We start from the raw sequence: 19,110 nt of genomic DNA, 5'->3' as shown, positions 1-19,110 counted from the left end.
ATACTTAAAAGAAGAAAATGTGTGTCTATGATGCTTAACTTACACATATTATATAAATAAAGACAAGCAAGGCAGGAATTTAACCCCTTTTGTAGAAAGTCGTTTTTGTACTTAGGATTTTTTCCCTTTTTAAAATGGGATGAATAAAACTATACAAATGTTTTTACTCCATTGGAAACAATTTTTATTACTAGTAAGTCACAAATGGTTATACAAAAATATTATTCAGTGCTCACATAAGTTAACTGCACGAAAGAAAAGGACTATTACAAGATAAAAGAAATAAAAAGTTCAATGATGAAAGCTGGGGAGTTTTTGTTGGGCGTTTTTTTTAAAAATACAGTATTGCAAATATTTTACAATTTGAAGATCTCTCTTCTATTCATTTTCTCTAGATGAGAGGATGCAGTACTACTAGGATAAAGGAATGATTTATCAAATCTGCCTATTCAGTAAGCATTTTGTGTAATTAGAAAGGCAGATGTAAATGTAGGTCTTCCTTCACATAAAAAACAGGCTGCTGAAACATCTGGTCAGTCAAGCAATACAAATGTTAACTCACATACACAAATGGAAAGCTTTCAGCAGCTAAACAAAATTGTTTTTTTCAAAATAAAAAAATGACTGGGGTGAAGGAGGGGATCACAAACTGGGTAGTATGTCTAGATGGGGAGTAGAATCTATTTTTTACTGCTTTATAAATCAATGCAATTTCCTTTCATCTTCTATAACTTTGTCCATTCAAATAAATTCCACTTTCTCCATACTCACAAAGACTTTAACACATGCTGTGGCTACAGCAAGCCTCATGCCAGGTAGGCTGATCAATGGCAAATGGAATAAGTAACAACTACTTATTCCTTTCCACTGATCTTTATCTCAGTATAGGCACTAAACTGGGCCTCCCTAATACTGAGAACTGCATTTTCCTCAAAAAATGTGGAGGAAATTCATAATCTCGTGTCTTTTTACCTCCCATACAAACATGCTTGAAATAGGCCAGAAGGTTAGAAAAATCACTTCTGACGTGGTAGAACAATGGGCTAAGACACTCCTTCTTCAGAACCCAAGCTAAAAACAAGTACTCTACTAGGCTTAAGCCAATCTTTCTTTTCAGTTTAACATGTTCACTATCTTTAAACACAGCACGCATGTTTGTAAAAAAAATAATATATTTAAAAAATCCAGAGAGAAAGACTGTCTTTTTGGTCTTAGAATCACCCTTCAGAAGCCTGTCAAGTTACACAGGAAACACAGAATGGTTTGAGTTGGAAGGGACCTTACAGATCAATTATATTCATGCTTCTAGTTAAATCATCTTGGGTTTGTAAAACACAATACCTCAGAAATCAGTTTCTTTTCATCTCCTTCTCCATCCTCAGAAAGGTCAATGAAAAAGTCTTTACCACATGGAGTTTTATCAATGAACCAGCCACCATCAGAGATCCGTGTTTCACTTCTTGCTCCTGGTGACACGGTGCTTGTTTGAGGTGCAGGTCGCGCAGGAGGAGGGGTTTCCCCTGGGTCAGTCTTTGGAGTGGTTGGAACAGAATCGGGATTTCCTTTCTTATATAAGCTCAGCAGGGAACTGTTCATGTGATTTGTAGACTGCAGATTCACACATTTGAAAAGAAAATATATGGGACAGATTATAACTTGGATTATTTGCAGTAAGAGGCCAACGAAAACTATTTCATAAATACAATTTAGCATTATCCCCATGGGAAAAAGAGGCATGCATCTCCCAACCCACTCCTCTCCAAATCAAATGACTGCATATAAAAATCTGTCCTCCTTGAAGGGGCAGCAGCCTTTGCAATTCATCCTGAAATGACCCTGTTAATTGGCAGGCACCTCTTTTTGCAGTAGTTGGGTATGTCAGTTCCTTTAATCGTTTCATTCATTTGATAAGTCTTTCAGGCCCCCACTGTGCCTTCCTCAAAAGTGATTCCCCACCACAGGTTCTTCCTATTCCTTCAGAATTCAGTCTCCTTTCAGCTCTATAGATTCTCAGTGGGAATTGTCAACTCTGAGTATACCTCCTCTCTTATCTCCACTTTTAAATTCTCCAAGTGCACTTTTACAACATAGAATCATATATTATGCAAATACAAACGTAATAAAATACAACTTACTAGATCTTCTGGATAATCATCATAATCAGAGTCATCTGTGGTACTTCCAGTAGTCCTTTACATGGAAGGAAGACAAAAACTCCATGATTATCAGAGCAGAACTGCGAGACATCCATAAAATAAAACAAATGCAATTTCAGCAATGTGGCTCCCCACAACTATGACAGGCAGCCTAAAGCTGGAGAGAAATTCCTGACTTGCATGTTTCAAATTTTCTACTATTAAGAGTTAAAAAATACATCCTTTCCAAGTCTGTGATGAGTTGGATCAACTTGTCAGCCTGGCTGAAAGACAGTCCTAAAAAAAGGTGATGTAGGATCACTCTGACTCAATTTACCAAGAGATCACAGAATCACCAGTGCTGGCACAAGGCAAGCAGTAGCAAATCACTGCTGAACTAGACTAGTCCTTCTGACAACATTGTTCTAATTTCCCACAACATCCTTAATATCTATGACAAGTTAGAGAAACCAGAACAGTCCATGAGACCATGCACAGGTTTAGGAGTCAGGAAATCTCAATTCCCACTGGTGATTTACTCAGAACAGCCTGTCTTGTAGTCTTGTCTCTGAGATGTAGACAATATCTCTCACTCTCAAGAAAGATTAAGAACAAAACAGAACAAAGGAACTGAATCACAGGAGAACTGAGGCCTTGTGTGGAAAACTATCAAAGATGCCCCAAGGTATCCACCAATTCAGGGCTGTATGTTCCCCATAACAGAGAAATCATGATTAGCTCTAGTATCTGCTTGTCTCTAGGGACAAAAGTGATTCCAATAAATACAGGTAACTTCTGAAGAAGACAGGCCTATGGGATATCAAGGATCTACCTGTAACCTTGAAACTACCAAAATTTAATAATATGAAGACAGACAGCTTTAAAGAAATGATAACACTAAAGGCATTATTAATCTACTGGTAAAAATTCATCTTACTCATTTTTCTCTTGTCTTGCTCTTTTTGCCACATGTTCAGCTTCTAAAACTGCTAAATCCTCACGTTGTTTTTCATTACTGATTATTCCAAACACTGAAAGAAAAAGTTCAAACATTTAAGAAAACAGCCAAAGCATAATCAAAGAATTTGGCATCTTGGACACAACGCTAAAAGAACTACCTTTTGCAACTTGTATTCTAAAGGCATTTCTTTTTCTTCGTCCATATTCTGCACTGAAAAAGAAAACCAAAATAAACATGTTACACCAACTGATTTTTCCCCCCAACATATTGTCATTCTCGTTGAAAAAAATACATGCTAAGCTGATACCCGAACTTCCACACAAGTTCTTATTAAAAATCAACTGTGTGAAAATGTGATTGCTTTTTCTTAAGACTGGAATATCTCAGTCACGGGGATGAAACCAAACCACTAACCTATGCTGGTCTCTAAGAGGATATTTACTAAAAATTATCAAGATCCTCTTTAACTGCAGATACAGAGAAGCAGCAAGGTACAAATGAGTACACTGGATTCTATTTCACAACATTAACAATATTTTAATTTTAATGCAAACATGAACATATGGACAAAGGACTATATTCTAAAAAGGACACTCCAGTAAGGAATAACCATGTTAATTAATAATGGTCACTATGAGAAATTCTGATTCAAGAGTATCCTTAAATGCAAACAAAAATCATCAGCCTTTTACCTTCACTTACTGAAGGTGTGTTTTACTTACTTGCTTTAATACAACACCCAACAGAGGCAAAACAAAACCCCAAGACCAATAAGCATCCTAAGCAAGGGGGTTTGGCTCATTTTCTCTAACAAGGCACAAATAAACAGAGCACACAAACATGAGTGAATACACTTCTCCACCCTCATTAATCCCCACCTTGCTCCCCACCCAGAAAAGTGTAACAGCCTAAAAATAACTAGGCAAGACTGATTGTCCTGCTGAGCAACTGAGCACAATACAATGTTGTCTTGGGTCCTGTATCTCTACCCTGTCCCTGCACTGAAGAGTTATTTTCCCCTCATATTTTAAGCTCACTGGGTCTAAAGACCAACATGCTGCCATGCATCTTTAGCTGTTGATTTAAAACAAAAAAAATCAACCCACGACTAGATCGTGTAATCCCAGTGCGTTAATAAGATTTGTGTTACTAGATATATCAGCAAAGGGAAACACTGGAGGGGAAATGATCTCACTGTTTCAATCAACCTCAACAACTGGCAAGGATGTTAACATAACAAAAATTATTTTTTTAAATTAAAAATACATGAATGTAAAGTAACAAAATAATATACTCGATATTTTAAATACGGAGTATAAGAATACAAGTCTTGGCTCACCTGTAGGTTTTCTGCAAATCAGATGCTAGGACTCCAATGTCAACATACTGCCCACATTTACTGCTTGCAAGATACTGAAATGAAGAATTTTAAGCAGGGAACAAAATTCTTGTCAATCACTTCACCAGAACAGCTAGACCACATGTGCCTATTTCAAACTCTGTTCTTCTTAGGAAGTCAAAATGAAAATCAGAAACAGCTTTTCACTGCCTTGCAACACACCAGAGAGTATTTCCTCTGGAAATGGGAAATGCTTATTAAATCACAGATAACTAGGTAGCTTCATTTCCCCAGGAAAGGCAGTATCCTTCATTTTGGGGCTTTTGGGGCTGGGTCAACTCCAATGTTTTTATTTTGTAAGAAAGATGACTTTGGAGCCCACACAGCATCCTACTGTCAATCCTAAAGTTCTTGGTTCCTCTCAGCTAGTCTCCTTTTGGTTTAGATCTCCTACCCAAAAAAATGAAACCATCTATATCAATCAGCACGAATACTGTCGTAATAAGAACTTCAATCTTTACAAGATGTTTCAAGGAATCCTATAGGAAAGTGCATTAACAACAGTGAATTCTGTCAAGCCTTCTGTTATGACAGCAGTTAATCCAACCCATTTCCAAACCACAATTATGAAAGTGTGAGAAAATGTACAAAATTCCATGTACAACTGTACTCCATTTACTCTCTTTCCCCACTCTCCAAATCAGGAGTGAGACGGAGTTTTTACACTGTAAAGATCAATTCCTTCTTAAAAAGGAGAAAGAAAACAGAGAATCTCCCTAAAAGATATGGTATCACAGATGTCACAGTGAGGAGAATTTCAAAACTTCATTTAAATTAATAACTCTATTTAAAACAATCAAATTGAATACAGAGTTATCTTTTAAAATTATGTTAAACTTCATGTCACCCAAGGGCAGCTACTGCCCTGTAAGAAACATCAAGCCTATCATAAACCCTACCATAAAAAGGCTTTACCACTTCAGAATAGTCAAGACACAGTCACCGTGATCTTGTAAATTAAACCAAGCAAGTTCCCTCAAGCAGCCACTTGCATTTTAAGGAATTAGAAGTGGAGTACCCTAATACAGAGGTATTAGGGTGTTTAATTTGCAAAGTCACCAGAGATTATCATAAGACATAACACAGCACTGTGCCACTTGAAGGAATCACTGTTCTCCCTGCTCTTCACACATGTACTAGGGAAGTAATTTTATTTTCCCCTTTTATTTATGTATTTAATATAATAGCTTTTTACATGTTTCCAAATGTAAACACTTAAAATTTGCCAGTATCACGGAATGACAGAATCAAATAGGTGGGAAAACACCCCTGAGATCATCAAGTCCAACCTATGACCGAACACCATCACGTCAAATGGACCATGGCACCAAGTGTTAACATCCAGTCTTTCCTTATACACCTCCAGGGACAGTGACTCCACTGCCTCCCTGGGCAGCCCGTTCCAATGCCCAATCACCCTTTCTGTGAAAAAATTCCTACTAATACCCAAATATATATATATATATATACACACACATATATATACACCCCACGTATATACATATATGTGCACATCATACATATGCACATATACCTAGATATGTACGTATATATACACACATGGTATATTTATACACTACTCATTGCACGCTTGAAGCAGCAGCCACCCGCAGGAGCAGAACTACTGAAGAGGACGGAAAGATGTGCGAAAATAAAGCGAAATAACAGAAAATTTAAGAAAAAATACCACCACCACCACCACCACCCCCAACAAACAAATAGACCTTTCTAAAGCCTATTTAAAGGCTCTGGGAGGTAAGGCCGGACTTTGGTCCCCTCCAGCCCCTGAGCGGGCCAGATGCTCAAGGCCCCTCAGCGGGCGTGGGACACACGAGCCCCCCCCGCCGCCAATACCGTGGCCGTGGCCGTGGCCGTGGCCGTGGCCGTGGCCGGTGCCGGGGGTGCCCGTGCGGGCGGGCAGTACCTGCTTGACGCGCTGCTTGAGCCGCGGGTCGATGGCGCGGCCGGGTCGGCTCCTCATGGCCCCCCGAGGCGGGGACTCCATTTCCCAGCGGGACCCGCGGCCGGGCCCGCCCGGGCGGGGCGGGTCCTACGGCGGCCGGGAGGGCCCCGGGGGCGGCGGGCGCGGCGGCGGGATGGAGTCGGTGGTTTTCATCTTCTCGCTGATCGACTGCTGCGCCCTCATCTTCCTCTCCGTCTACTTCGTATCCTGCTCCGTGGGGGCGGGCAGGGATGGGGCACGAGGGCGGGCCGGGGCCGGCGGGCTGGGGGCGGCGGGCCGGGGGGAGCTGCGCCGGGGGGAGCTGCGCCGGGTCATGGCCGCGGTTCGGGGGCCCGGGGTGCAGCCCCCTGGACCGGGGGATCTGGGGAGCCCGGAGCGCCTGGCTGCGGGAAAGCGCCGCGGGATTCGGTGCCCAAAGCATGTTGGGCTCTTGGAGCGCGGGGCGGGGGGCTGTGGGAGCACAAGGAGCTGTGGGAGCACAGGGAGCGGTGCCGGCGCCGGCCCTCGGGAGCCGCACGGGCCTAAAAAGCGCGGCCGCGCAACAGGGTTCGAATTGCGAGGGTGCCTTGCCTTGTCTTAGGCGTGTGCTGCGGGCTGTGGGGCTCCGAGTTCCTCGACAAACAGGATTTCCATCTTCTTTGTTAGAGACCCGCCCGCAGCCTTTGCTGCCTGGCGTTGTTGCAATGTAGAGGCACAGATTTGGCTTCATTTTCTTTACGTTTCTCAGTAAAAGCCAGCTAGCTTTTACACCTCTTTCAATCCTAGTGCTATTTCAGAGTCTACCTGCTGCTAACATTAACAAGTACAGAAGCACTTGGGAAAAAAATTCGGCCTAGAAGGATAGATTATTTGTTGAAAAATGAAAAGCCTTCACCTCTTTTTTTAGGAATAGAAAAAACTGTTCATTTCCTTGGAGAAAAGGACAATGTCTTTACAGGACATAGCGGGATGATGTGCACACGTGCATCTTAAGCCTTTTTTGAGAGGACTTTTCTGTCTGAAATATTCATATTTCAGTTGCTGAAAGTTCATTCAATAATGATGTTACTCTCTTATTGCCTAATGAATTATTAATTAATCCAGTGTTGCTGTAAGTGTTAAAAAAAAGTAGATTCACTTATTGAATCCAAACTATTTAGCTTTATTGTGAGGAGAGTTTAAAAAGTGCATTAACTTTTCGTTACTTTTAAGTTCTGGCTTCAAGGGTTGTATTAATAAATCTGATACTAAAATTACTGAGTTTGCCTCCCTGGCTTGTTGTAAGGGTTGAACTGAACTTTAGCATTTGTGCAACAGTTGCCCTTGGGAAAATATCATAAAATTACTTGGCCTGATAATAAAATGTAGCCAAGCTTTCTACCTGACGTTGGAGTGAGTTGTAACTGATTGAAATATGTCCTAGGCAGATCAACATGGAACAAGATGTCTGCAATGAGAGCAAGAGGGTTCTCCCCAATTTATTGGCTAAAAATAAAGCTTTGTGTATTCCCAGTCACCATACAATGTTTCCTTATCTTGGACTCCAGATAATCACACTATCAGATTTGGAATGTGACTACATCAACGCTAGATCATGCTGCTCCAAACTCAATAAAGTAAATTGTTCCTCATTGCATTTAATGTGGTTTGAGAAAACCACATCCTTCATCTCAGCATCACAAATAACTGGGGTGTAAATGCATACCTCGAGAGCCTCAACTGGCAGTATTTTGCATACATGCTTTACTTCAGCCTGCCTGTCTCTTTTGGGTGCCCATCTTTCAGCAAATTCAGTCACAAAAGGCTGTTGTTCTGACCCCTGGTGCTCCAGGATGGGCTGCTGCCTAAACTGGTGGGACTGAGACAATGCTTCACAGAGCTCTTGAGTTCTGTGCTTTGTTCTTGTAGGTGGACCACACCAAGGGTGTCTACTCATGACTGAACTCTGAGGTCTTCACAGCAACTTTCTCTGATCTGTGTAATTTCTAACCTCTCTTGAACAGTAGAGTTTTACTGTGATAAGGAAAAGTACCACTTTAAACAAATCTGCTTGAAACTGTTTGCATTAAATCAGTGTGGCCTTCCCATGTATGTGTGTTCACTTGGATTTAAAGGTATTTTTTTCTTAATGAAAGAGAGAAAGGTACAGGATACTATCAAACCAAAAACGTGTAGTTGCAAGGGGCTGACCCAATTTAACTGCAGTTTTCATATTGATCAACATTTTTATCTGTTCCAAGCCTGAGGCTTGTTTGTACGTTCTGTGTCTGTGCAGATTTTAATTATCTATGTTCCTAAATCCACTGTTCTCTGCAGTGATTTCAAATGAGCACTGTATACTTTTTAACTCGCTTTTTTAAGTGCTTGTGTAACACAAGTTGTGTGCAGACAGCTGCTGTGATGCTCTCCAGACATGCTTGGATAAAGCACCTCTGTTATAATATCGTAGGCCTTGATTTCTGGCTTACTTGCCTGGAATCTGCCTGAAAGTATTAATTTCTCCACACTGTGATGGAATCACATGCCTCTGCCATGAATGTTTCTCTCTTGAGTTTTGCATGATTAGAATGAGATGATAACTCCATATAGATCTCTGTTTCAGAAAGGAATTTACATTTGTGTGTGTAACCCTTTTCTTTTCCCTTTTTACAGTGGGTGGTCCCTGAGGTGATTGGCCATGCTGTTGTAACAGTATTAATGCTTATTTCATTGCACTGGTTCATCTTTCTCCTTAATTTGCCAGTAGCAACATGGAATATATATAGGTAAGTGCACAGGGGTTTATGTGCTTTTTTTTCCCCACTGTTACTAGTTTAGCTTTAAGTGTAGTACAAGGATAAATAATATGCTATGGTGAGATGTTTCAGTTGTTTTCTTGAGCTGCTACTAGTCTTCATTGATCAAACTAACATAAAACCTCTTCTTGCCATTAAAATCATAAGAAACCCAACAGTGTAAAGGATATGAAACTTTTGGCCTTTCCTTTCATTATCCCCAGTGCCCAGGAATCTTGATTTGTGGGTCATTCCCAAGTTCATAGGAAATAATAGCATATTAATTGGGATTATGAAGTACTGCAGAGTTGTTAATGTTTTTCATGCTGTGCCTACGTGCGTGATATCGGCATAAAAGTGCTGATGTCAGCTTGCCTGATGGTTGTAAAACCACTGGGCTGGGGTGTTGTCCCCCACACAATGTCCTCCTTCATTCACTGACTTGTCTCTCCCTCTCATCTGCACTGGTTTTGTTCCCCCATCCTGCCTCTTTGTATTTGGAAAGGTTTGCAGACTTTTCATCCTAGGAAAGCTGTCAGTGTTACTGGTCTTTGTGCCCTGGGCTGCCACCCCTTGGAAATGGTTTAGTTATCAGTAAGGGTTTAGTTATCAGCAACACCGGGACTGTGAGTTCAAAAACTTCTTTTTATCTTGTATCATTTGATGTTTGGAGAACTGACCCTTACAGTTGTTAAACTAATGAAAACTGGGTGTGAATTTGTCAGAAATTATCTCTAAACACTGTACTATGGGAATAAAAAAGTTTAAGGTACAGGTAGGAAAAGTTTGCTGTAATTCTTGTTTGCCTGAACCTGTTAGGGTTAACTAGTTGCAGGGGTGGGTTGAGTCACTGGTAAAATTAAAAAAGAAGTTCATAGCTCTCATCAAAACAAAGTTGAGTATCTCTGTACTGATAACCTGGCTGTTCTTGGGCAAAATAGCCATGCATTCATCACCCTTGTTTTCTGTGGAATGCCAGCGAAGCCTTCAAATGTTTCTAAGCCGGAGTAACATACGACAGTGTAACTTCGTGCTTAATAAACAAATGTTGCCTAAATGTACACACGTGGGGCATGTTTTTGCCTATTTTTTTTGGCCACCCACATGTACAGCTGTTACACAAAGTGACCAGTATTCTGTTTGGTATCTGCTGGCAGCTTTGGAGTTTGATGTTTCACTTAGGCAAGGATGTTTCTGCAGAGACACTGGAGAGAGAATGGATTTTCTTTGAAGCTTTGAAGCTTTCCTTTACTGGTTACCCTGTTGCTGCTTCATTTGGTGTATTTATGTTAATTTTTAAAGTAGCACCTTGCTTTCCCTTCTAAACCCTGTTAGAGTAAATTTTCGAAGATAAATGATTTCTATTTCCACACTTCATGCAATAAGCTTTGACTGCTGTTTTTATTGACAGCTCTCATTTTATATTTGTCATACATGGCATAAATATTCTGAATATCCTAAAATCCGGGATTGTTTTCTCCATTTTAGATATGCAGTGTAGGCAATAAATGAATCTGACAATATGATACTTTGCCTGTCCTGCCACAAGAAATCAAAATGTTAAGCCTATATCACTAATCCTGCCTTCCTTCTGTGGATTGAGGAGTTTCACTCACACTAATAGCCTGGATTATCCCATCTATAATGAAGGAATTAGAGATTTGCAAAAGCAGGTGTGGTGTTTAGCATTATCAGTTCATCAGGAACTGTAGTGATAGGACAAGGAGTAATAGATTCAAACTAAAAGAGGGGAAATTTAGGTTAGGTATATGGAAGAAATTCTTTTCTGTGAGGGTGATCAGGCACTGGCACAGGTTGCCCAGAGAAGTTGTGGATGCCCCATCCCTGAAGTGTTCAGTGCCAGGTTGGATGGGGCTTTGAGCAACCTGGTCTAGTGGAAGGTTTCCCTGCTGGTGGCAGCGGGGTTGGAACGAGACGATCATTAAGATCCCTTGAACCAAAACCATTTTATGATTATAAAGGAAGTCTGAAGATTTGGGATAGAACATACATTTGACCCAGTGTTCAATGGGCAAGAGGCATGGTAGAGAATGGTGGACTGTAAAGTAGTTGGAATACCCTGAAGAGAGGAGAAGGTGTCAGTTAAAGTCGGCTCAAGTGGGAACAGATGAAATGTGAACCCATTAGTGTGAGCTGCAAACATCTGGCATCAGCTAAATGTTTTTGCATCTTCTCAGTATGTTACAGTATTTCTGCACACAAATTCAGAAGGGTTTATTGTCTATTCCAAAATGATTACAGAAATAATTATATTGAGACTGAAGCAGTCTGTGCTTTGTAGTAAAAATGATAAAGGTAGGATAATCTCTTCCTGTCATTCACTTTTCTTCAAAATCTGCCTAATCTCAATGAATGAATGGCAGTACTTGCCTAATTTACTAAATGTCTCAAGGATTTCAGTTGGAGGAGAGAGATTTTGTGCAAAAGGGGCATCAGAAATAAATGCTGAGAAGGATAAATTGGTCAATAATGCATCAAGGGAGACTTTCAAACATGTTTATTGTAACATCCTGCTGGCCCTTCTTGTTCAGCATGCTCAGATGATCATTTAATTTGGGGTTTTTTTGATGAATTTTGTAGTGTCTCGAGTGAGACAGTTTTGTCTTACATTCTCCTTGTTTTAAAACTCTTAGGGAAGTGTTCAATTTTTTTCTTTCTGCTTTGTTATATAAATCTTGAGAGGATAGGTCCAAATAATGTGATTCTTGCTGTGTCTTTAAGTAGATAATACTCATCTTAAAACTGAAAAAGTAAAAAAACAAAAAAAAAATTCTTAAAAATGCAGGTAAAATTCTGACCAGAACTTCTACATCACTTTAAAAATTGTGTAATCTAGAGGGAAGTGTCCTGTTGCTGTGGCAGCAGCTTCCACTGAATGGAAATACTGAAGGCAGTAGTGTGTGTATCCATTAAAGCTGACAGTTGTCATGTTTGCTGTAGAAGTTTTTTGGCTGTTTAGAGTATGACAACTGCCTTGAGTTGGGTTTGTCAGCATTAGCATCGTTGTATCCATGACTAGTTTCCTTAGATATATGTAATATAAGCTGTCCCAACTTGTGGGCCTCTAGGAAAAAATACCTCACAGGTTCTGCAGTTAAGTTGCAAAATTTAAGTGTTATCATTCTTCCTAAAAAGCAAAATTAATACATGCTGCCTTTGTGGCACTCTTATCCTAGACATGTAAGAAAATTATGCGCCCTATTTCTAGGATAAATTGGTACAGGAAACTTGTGTTCTTCCTTTTATTCCAATTAAATGCCTTCCATTCCCAGTAAACGGACAATAATGTCTGTTGTACTACTAAAAACAGAACAATCCTTTAAAACTTCAAATTTAGAAGAGAATTTCAAACTGGAATTTGTTCACATGAACTATTTTTCATGGGACACAACTGTATCTGAAACTAGTCAAATATGCTGCAGTGCTTTTTAATACCTCTGTGTGAAGGACACAGACTGTGGTCTTACTGGGTTTTTTTCCAGTCTTGTACTGCCACTAGAAAACATCTTTGTTTCTTGTTCCCTTTCTTCTCCTCCTGTTATTGAAATGAATGTTGTAAGAGGTGAGGAAGTGCCTTTTGGAGTACAAGTGTTGCCACTTGAGTACAGAAAGAAAATCAAAGTCTTCTGTTCTGAAACCATTTTTTTGCTCCACAAGGAGTTAAATTCCCATATAGAAAGATTATTAATCCAGGAAGGTAAAGACTGTATGACATCTCAATGATTTAATAGTACTGCTCTAGCTTGAGCTCAGCAGGAGTGAGAACTTCATCTGCTCCTATTTTCTCCCATGAGAAATGCTTGTGACAAAAAACCACGGTGCTTGCTGAATTTTCACAGGACGTAAGCATTGTGTTTTCCAGCTTCATTCTTCCTTTCCTTACGTTTCACTTGGTTTCACTCAACTTTTGTTCTTATGTGAGTTTGGGCAGCAGAACTTCTTCAGTTCTGCCCAGCCTCTCATCCTCTCAGCCTCAGTGTCAGTGCTGAGATGTGACAGGGTGGCTGTGACAAAGACAGGAATAATACACAGATCCTTTGTCTTGTCATACACCATCTCATTTTGACAACCAGAGTTTGGGATTATCTATATGAGGGTTTTTTGCTAAATAAATCACTAATTCTTAGCTAAATGAAGTCTTTTCCAGTCCTTTTCATCTAATGCATCTTTCCACTGTGGGTGGATGTTTTCTCCATGACAGCAAGTAACTGTGAACAGCAATTAACTGGAATTGGCTGTTACCTGGAATCTCTCCCATTTATACATGGGAAGCCAGGCTGACGCTTTTAGTACTTCTTGTCCTCCTATTTTTTGTTTGTGGGTTGTACTGGCAGACATACATGCAATATCCTAAAACTGAAATAGAATTAAAAAAGAACTCCCTTACCTTGAATCATGAAACAGCTCTTTAGATGAAATTCTTTTCTGGGAAAGCTCTCCCCCTCTCCTTCTCCTGACATTCCCTAATGATTAAATGACTACGTTTTTGGGTTTTGTTGTGTGGTGTTTTTTTTTCTTTATTCTTAAACTTTCAGGTACATTATGGTGCCAAGTGGAAACATGGGAGTGTTTGATCCCACAGAGATCCATAACCGAGGACAACTGAAATCACACATGAAAGAAGCCATGATTAAACTGGGCTTTCATCTGCTCTGTTTCTTCATGTACCTTTACAGGTTAGTTTCAAAAATTGCTCCCAAGGAACAAAGGAATTGTCTGCCAGCTATTTTTATCTCTTCTATTCTACTGTAATTGCTGGTATTCTAGTCTTATCTTTTTGCATCCTGCTAAGCCTCAGTAATATATTTTGACAGCTATCTGTGGGCTCATTATATACCTTTATTCTTTCTGATCAGACATTATTTGGAAACTCAGGCTACTCCTTAATCTCTAAACCACTACAATATAAAGAGTTACATGCTTTGAGTGCCTATAGTAAGTGGCCTATTTAGAATGGAAATAATCTTGAGGACCAAGTTGATCTAAGTTACAAATGGATGAGTTCTGTGATGGGGCCACTTACTACAAGATGGCAGAGCTGCTGTTATTCTGCAGCAATATTACTTCTGCAGCTCTTGTCCTCATAAGCAAAGCACACAGCAGTTGCCTTAAGTTTCTATTTCAGGCTCAAGTGCAGCTCTCTCATGACAGCAATAGCTGTTCCTGCTTGCACATGCTTCAGTAATCCACTGGTATCATGTTTTCTGTTTTGTCACAGTATGATTCTGGCTTTGATAAATGATTGAGAAGTTGAAAAAGAACCATTAGCTGCCAAACTGGGTCATCACTCCAGTGACTGGTTGTGGAGCCTCAGACACCTTCTGAACACACCTAGATCAGTGGCGTCATGCAGTATATTTTTCCTCTTTGAACAAGAAATATTTTTCTGTATTTTTAACATAAAATATTTTCAAAAGACATTGGATTTGTGTAGCAGTTGTTTTTGTTCCTTTACAACCCAAACTGCTGGAGTTGCTGTTTCTGTAAGATGCAATCCTTGCTTACAGAACTGACCTTTGTAGGAATTAAATGGTGAGAAGGGAAACTCATTTCAGCAGCATGGGCTGGTAATGATGGTAGTTCCAGAACAAATTTAAGTGCAGCTCTGGTGTCTGCTTCTTACTGAAAGGTGTCAGGATGTGCCTCTGGCTGTCAAGCTGTCCTACTCAAGCCTAGTTTGAAGCAGTACCTGCAACACAGATTTCAAAGTGGAATAGTAGCACAGCTTGCATCTTTGTGTCAGTGTTTTTTCCAGGTAAAAAACAGTGGAATAAAAGTTATGCTTTTCTCCCTTTTCACCCCTCCCTCCAACAACCTATGTGAAGTCATTTTTGGATGGATTAAGATCCCTTTGGTGGAAGTGACACCTGTGTGTAAGAGTGAAAAACATAAATAAGAAACATGATTAATACTTGCTTTTTCCCTTCAACTCCTGTTTTGTCACTGAAGTACATCACAGACCTTCACATAAAGTAATCATCATCTTGCTGGTTGGAGCTGGTTACAGAGCAAAAGACTATTTGCAGTTGCTACTCTATGAACCTGCTGTTTCCATATCCAGTGAGGTGAACCAAGAGTATGTCTAGCTCAGGGAAATGGTCTGGTAAACCATAACCCCATTTATCCCAATTCTGATGTGACTCTGCTTCGATGATACCAGCAAACTCAGTTCTTTTTGTGCAGCTCTTGCCTCAGTGATAAGTGTATAAACCTGAGTTTGTACCCTCACTGTCCAATAACTGTCTTTAAACTTTTTTATATGTGCTTGGAAATAGGTCTCTTGAAACAAACACATCAATTAAAACACTTTAAAAATACACTTCTGTAATTATGTCCTAAAATTTATGAGCTTTTTCTTCCTTAAGTACTTGGTTTTTTAGTGCACAGCTGTAATTAACAGATCGTTTTCATGGCCAGCAATGAAAAAGACAACTCTGAGGCTTGATTTCTGTAGATTCCCCGTGTTCAGTGTTTGTTATAGGAAAAGTTTGGCTTTAAATTTGTGATGGATGGAGTCCAAGTTCAGCTGTTGTAAAGATGAAAAACTGCTGAAAATCATGCTTGTTAAAAAATAATTAAGGAAACAGCTACCCCAGCTGTATGCCACTGACTACTTTAAACCACAAAAAAATCAAGCTACAGAAAGTACTGCCCTATAAAGCTGAAACTCAGACAGGATGTCAGTCTGGGAAAAGGAGAGCAAGTAAAACTTAGAGAGCAGAAGGTAACTTTTGTAGCAGTTTATGTGGCAGGCAATTAAATTATTTTATTCATATGTGAGAAAAACATACTACACATTTTGGGTGCTATCTGTTAGAAGAAAGGGCAATGTGGATAAGCTAATTAAGTCAGGTCCTTGCTGTAGTGCTGACAGTAGATATATTTCATTAATGTTTCACACTGAGAAACATGAGCATTAATCTGCAAGTCCATCACTTAAACTAGCAGCTGTGTATCTTATTCTAAAGACATGATTTTGAGGTAAGAGCTTTATTATTAATGAAAATGTTTGTATGATACATTGTCTCTGATGATTTCTAACTAGTAGCACCTCAGAATTGCAGGGATGATATTTAGATAGAGTAGACCCATTCCCCAAGGAAACTGGTAAAATTTATCACTCACTATGAAAAGCTTCTATTCCCCTACCCAGACAAGTGTTTCTTCAGAGATGGGAGCAGGACAGAGAAGGATAAGGGAAAACAACATATCTGAGGTAAAAAAAAAATGGGGATGGCATGTGTATTCCCTGACCTAGAGGGATGTTATTGTGGATTCCTCCCCAATTCCTCAAGAGTGAATTATTAACCATGATAGACCAACAAAAAAAAAAAAAAATAGAGATATGTTTTCTAAGTGGGGATTGTCAAATATTAAACAATCTATACTTTTGTAGGAATGCAAACTTCCCACCTCAATTTTTTAATATAAATAAATTCTCTCTTCATTTATATCTACCAACTGATTATAATAGTTGCAAAAACCTTGGTAGCAGGTTTCAGAGACTACAATTCTGCTGAGTAATTCCACTGGTAATTTCAAAGCCTTCCTATTGTACAGGATCCTTTCCTGCCTCAGGAGAAATCTTCAGTGTCAGCAACAAGAAAAATATATTTGTAATTGCTAAAACTGTGGTTCATTAGCTAGAAGTAGAGATCCTACAGTCATCTCCCTCATGGGAGATCCACAAAGCACAGAAATTTTATGATAGTAAAAAAAAAAATAAATCCCTATTTTCTGGGTCTCCCAGAGAGAAGAACAGGGTAATTTAAACCCAAGCTTATTATACACAATTCAAGACAATTAGAAATTTTGGACCCATTTTTAATAAAAATTCATCTATCACCATAAATGCGTGTGAGACCAAACACAGATCCCTTCCTGTTCACTCACCAGACTATATTTCCCTTTGGAACTGAGGCATCCAAGTATAACTTCACGGAGGAACCATTAGCTTATCCTTCAAATGATTAGCTATGATTTAGAGAAAGCTCTTAATCCATGAAAACTCTAAAGTTGCCCTGCAGGGATTCCAACTTTTAACAGATTATTGAGCTTTTTTCTCACTCCCAGTCTTCAGCCTGGTCAGCTTGTGAAGATGACAGTCACTCCAGTTTTCAGAGAGATGAGACAGCTATTAAGAGTTCTGCATTTGAGGGGGGTTAGTTACAATAGGTACAATTGCATGTTTCCTCCTAATTATTCATTTCAGTTACAGACCGCTGGTTATTTAGCCTGGTTTGTTAAAGAATATACTTGCCTCCTCATCCTGGTATCTGTTTTTTTTTCCCTGAAGTAGTTCTGTTTCAGGGAACATAGAACATCAGTGGTATAAGCAGTAGCCCTAAGAACAGTTCTACATGGCAGGTTAACAATCAACCTGAAAAACTGATAAGCCCATAAAAGCAAATCTTCATCTGTTCAGGATTGTCAAAGCTTTATTCTAATTCTTTTTCTCTCACAAGAAGCTCTCTAGAATTTTGTACAAGTGGCAGAAGACCATTTTTGCCTCCAAGTATATGGTATGATGGCCACTGGAGGTAGTGATAGGAAAATGTGGGCTATATATATGAACCACCATGCAGTTATCAGTACATTAACCATCTTATCTTTGGCAGAAACATTAGAGCCATACAAACCTCAGTGGTTCTTCTTCAGAGCATTATAGGTCTTTTAAAGTGAGGACACAACTGGGATTGCCATCTCTGATGAGTTGACAGCCTAAGCACGTGCAAGACATGCACAAGAGGCACATCAGGCAGCACAGAAAGCATAAGCCAAGGTGTAAGAGAAGTATCCTGCCTCAGGCAGAGTTTGGATTTAAGGTAATTATGAAAGGCACATCTACTCTCAGGTTCTTTATGTAATTCTTTTTAATAATCCGAAGGATTAAAAAAACCAAAACCAAACAAGAACCCAGACCACAGCAGTTAATTTTTAATCTTACAAATACTGAAATGTCACAGGTCTGTAGAATTCATATCCCTGTTTCTCTTGCACTCTTCTGACCCATTAAAGGCAGACAGGACAGCAGATGAAGCACAGTTTTTGGCTGGGTTTGTTAGTAACTTCCTTCATCTGCTGCATTTATGGCTTAAGTGGGTCTGCAATCCAACAACCTTCCTGCAAATACCAGTACCCAAGAGAAGTGGCACAAAGCAGGACATGGAAAGGAGTAAGGCATGCCCCTTCTGTTGGCAGCTGCATTTAAGCCATAATTATCTATACATTGCCTAAACTGTACAGGAAAGAATAAAGTTAATACAAAGGTGCTACTAGAGGGAGTAAAGATCTTTTCTAATCAATACATAAGTTCTAAGAATTAAAGAACGCGCTTCAGCAAAAGGTTTGAGTTTGGAAAAGCTACAGGGAGTGGAAATTGAGGTACAACTTTTTATTTAACAGAAATAAGCTGTAGCTGAATGGAAGTGCAGGATAAAGATGAGGTTCTGTTTTAAGGCACAGGGAGGAGGGACAAGAACACCGAGTTAGTTGGAGGGAACAAAGGCAGGAGATGCAAGTGCTTTATCAAAAAACCCAGTAAAACCCACCGATGACCTAAAGCAACCTGCATCTGGTATTTAGGCAAGCTCCAGCATTAAGGAATCATGGATTTCACGGAGCCTCAAAGGAGCAGGTGGTCAAAAAGGGAGATAAGCACAGATTGGGACATGAGCAGGTCGACTGCTGAATGTCCAGTGAAAACACAAGCATGAGGTGGGTTAGAGCCAGACATCAAACACTGCAAAGCCTGCACACAACACCGGGTGACTCATCTGCTCAATGGCCACAAGTTAATTTTCCTAGCGAGGAAGTGAAATACTACAAATATGGAAGGAATCTATAATTAATGATCAAGAAATTAACATCCAAGTCAG

General features: G+C 39.7%; 2 protein-coding genes across 4 annotated transcripts in view; one reads left to right on the top strand and one right to left on the bottom strand.

Annotated features, from left to right (window-relative positions):
• NVL (nuclear VCP like) overlaps positions 1–6,513 on the bottom strand; it is a 37,991-nt gene extending 31,478 nt beyond the window's left edge. The window contains exons 1-6 of the mRNA XM_027738960.2: positions 6,420–6,513; positions 4,436–4,509; positions 3,254–3,306; positions 3,073–3,166; positions 2,136–2,190; positions 1,342–1,608 (exon numbers count right to left, since the gene is read on the bottom strand). Of these exons, the coding sequence (XP_027594761.2) occupies positions 1,342–1,608; positions 2,136–2,190; positions 3,073–3,166; positions 3,254–3,306; positions 4,436–4,509; positions 6,420–6,500 (624 nt within the window). The 5' untranslated portion in view covers positions 6,501–6,513. The remainder of the gene's footprint in view (positions 1–1,341; positions 1,609–2,135; positions 2,191–3,072; positions 3,167–3,253; positions 3,307–4,435; positions 4,510–6,419) is intronic.
• A 20-nt stretch (positions 6,514–6,533) lies between these two features.
• CNIH4 (cornichon family AMPA receptor auxiliary protein 4) overlaps positions 6,534–19,110 on the top strand; it is a 32,080-nt gene continuing 19,503 nt past the window's right edge. For 2 of the 3 annotated variants that reach the window (XM_027738965.2, XM_039388550.1), the window contains exons 1-4: positions 6,555–6,660; positions 7,985–8,053; positions 9,090–9,202; positions 13,768–13,908. In XM_027738965.2, the coding sequence (XP_027594766.1) occupies positions 6,592–6,660; positions 7,985–8,053; positions 9,090–9,202; positions 13,768–13,908 (392 nt within the window). In that variant the 5' untranslated portion in view covers positions 6,555–6,591. Of the gene's footprint in view, positions 6,661–7,984; positions 8,054–9,089; positions 9,203–13,767; positions 13,909–14,450; positions 15,552–19,110 lie in introns of those variants that run through there. The other variant, XM_027738964.2, reaches the window with a different exon arrangement.

The sequence above is a fragment of the Pipra filicauda genome, unplaced genomic scaffold (genome assembly GCF_003945595.2).
Source record: "Pipra filicauda isolate LSUMZ 115617 unplaced genomic scaffold, ASM394559v2 scaffold663_size174747_pilon, whole genome shotgun sequence".
NCBI lineage: Eukaryota > Metazoa > Chordata > Aves > Passeriformes > Pipridae > Pipra > Pipra filicauda.
The sequence above is the reverse complement of the archived record's forward strand: the minus strand, read 5'-3'. Positions and strand labels throughout refer to the sequence as shown.